This window comes from Temnothorax curvispinosus, unplaced genomic scaffold (genome assembly GCF_003070985.1).
Source record: "Temnothorax curvispinosus isolate PA1 unplaced genomic scaffold, ASM307098v1 QBEX01007696.1, whole genome shotgun sequence".
Lineage (NCBI taxonomy): Eukaryota > Metazoa > Arthropoda > Insecta > Hymenoptera > Formicidae > Temnothorax > Temnothorax curvispinosus.
Genome location: NW_020217476.1, coordinates 1 through 1,731, shown reverse-complemented (window position 1 = coordinate 1,731; position 1,731 = coordinate 1). Strand labels below are relative to the sequence as shown.

Here is a 1,731-nt window from a genome sequence, read left to right as displayed (position 1 = left end):
TATTATTTATTGTAACAAAAATCGAATGCTAAATTGCTGTTTGTAAAAATAATTTTATCGTTTTCGATTTTCTGACGCTGCTTATATAAATTCCAAGTAGCTGAAGTTAACAATAAATATATATATAAATTCCAAGTAAAATGTGTCAGTTAAATTCTGATTATAACAAAAGTATATAAATTTTCTCAACGAGAGTCGATAAATATTACACGATATTAGCAATTTGTTTCGAGCTACAAGTAAACATTTATCGCAAAAACGATCTTCCACCTGCTGTGTCGACACTTCAGTCATTCAACGAATAAAATAACAAACGTCAACGACAAACAGACAGAAGCCTTCTGCAAAACAATGCAAATGTTTTGCAGGATGCATATTCTGTATCGACAAAACTATGTTCCTCGTATTAACCGCTTCGCGTTTACCTATTTAACAATAGAAACATTATTCATAGAGCTATTAAATTTCGTCACAAGCCACCCATTCTGCCCGCCGTCGCAGGACCATTTCATCGCTGATATCCACCTGTACTGGCGAACTCGTCGGGTGTCCGGCCGCCAGCCATGAGCCACTTGCACCAGTCGATGGTCTCCCAGTCGTCGATGGGCTTGCTGGGATTCAGCAGGACGTCCAGCAGCTCGTTGAGGTACTGCGGACAGCCGCCGGTGTCCAGGCCAGTAGTCAAGCTGATGTAGGCCGCCGCTCCGCGCTTGCCCTTGCCCATCAGCACCTGGACGTCGGGCGACGTGCTGGTCGAGGTCGAGGCCATCCTGACCCCGGTCGTCGTCTTACACTTGGAAAAAGACGTCGTCGCCTTCGTCGCCTTCACGATCTCCTTATATAGACCCGCTCGGAGACTGTTTTTTCCTTTTTTTTTTTTTTTACTTATTTTCGAGGGAGGGTCCGCGGACCAGGACCAAACGCTCGGTCAGTGGCCCCATATCAGCAGCGAGAAAACGCCGCTCCTCCCGATCCGGAGAACACCGTTGTCGTCGTCGTCGTCGCCGTCGTCGTTGTCGCGGTCGTGACCGACGGCATGACGAAGTCGGCGACTCCGAGCTCGGGGCTCCCCCCCCCGCCCCCTTACCGTTAACGTTAACTGACGTTAACGTTCACGGCGCCACGACGACTTGAACGCACGGACGATTTCCTCAGCCGCCTCCGCTTCGAAAAGAACGAGACACCCGCGGGGGAGGGAGTGTGCGACGATTGCACCCGGTTAACGAAACTGATCGCGCCCAGCGGGCGAAATCGCGCCCGTTGCGACGAGACGAGACGAGACGACACGACACGGCACAGCGCGGTATACAGCGACGGTGACGATACAGGGCGAATCGCGAGACGAGAGGACGAGACGAGACGACACGAATGCCACGCGAGAGGAACGAAGCAACGTATCGGCGGATCGACGATCAACGATCGCGAGAACCGTACCGATCGACCGTCTCGCGGAGAAGGATATGAAGAGACGAGGAAACTGATGATCGAAAAGCGATGTGGGACTTCAGACACTCAGACAGTCCCACTGGCGCGTCCACTCCGATTTGCTACGAGCAGTACGAGCTCGACGATCGCTGACCGGTCTGCCTTATCGACGTGGTGAAGTGAGGCGAGTCGAGTTATAAGGGTCGGTGCATATGGTGCGTTTTCTCAGGGTTAAGGCCGGCGCGCAAAGAAAACTTGAGCGGTACGCGGGATCGACCAATTGCAGCCGAGAATTCTCGACTGTGA

General features: G+C 51.5%; 1 protein-coding gene across 1 annotated transcript; it reads right to left on the bottom strand.

Annotated features, from left to right (window-relative positions):
* Positions 1 to 28: 28 nt before the first annotated feature.
* On the bottom strand, positions 29 to 1,163 carry LOC112457264 (E3 ubiquitin-protein ligase ubr3-like). The gene is made up of 2 exons (XM_025020189.1): positions 526 to 1,163; positions 29 to 425 (listed from the first exon to the last, which is right to left on the bottom strand). The coding sequence occupies exons 1-2, from the start codon at positions 767 to 769 to the stop codon at positions 295 to 297; spliced, it is 375 nt and encodes a 124-aa protein (XP_024875957.1). The 5' UTR covers positions 770 to 1,163; the 3' UTR covers positions 29 to 294.
* Positions 1,164 to 1,731: the final 568 nt, after the last annotated feature.

Bases quoted from the DNA above. Each gene is read 5' to 3' on its own strand.
- LOC112457264 (XM_025020189.1), bottom strand. From the start codon at position 769: ATGGCCTCGACCTCGACCAGCACGTCGCCCGACGTCCAGGTGCTGATG. The intron at 426-525 runs GTGGATATCAGC...ATTGTTAAATAG, and splicing joins CGACGAGTTCGCCAGTACAG to GTAAACGCGAAGCGGTTAAT.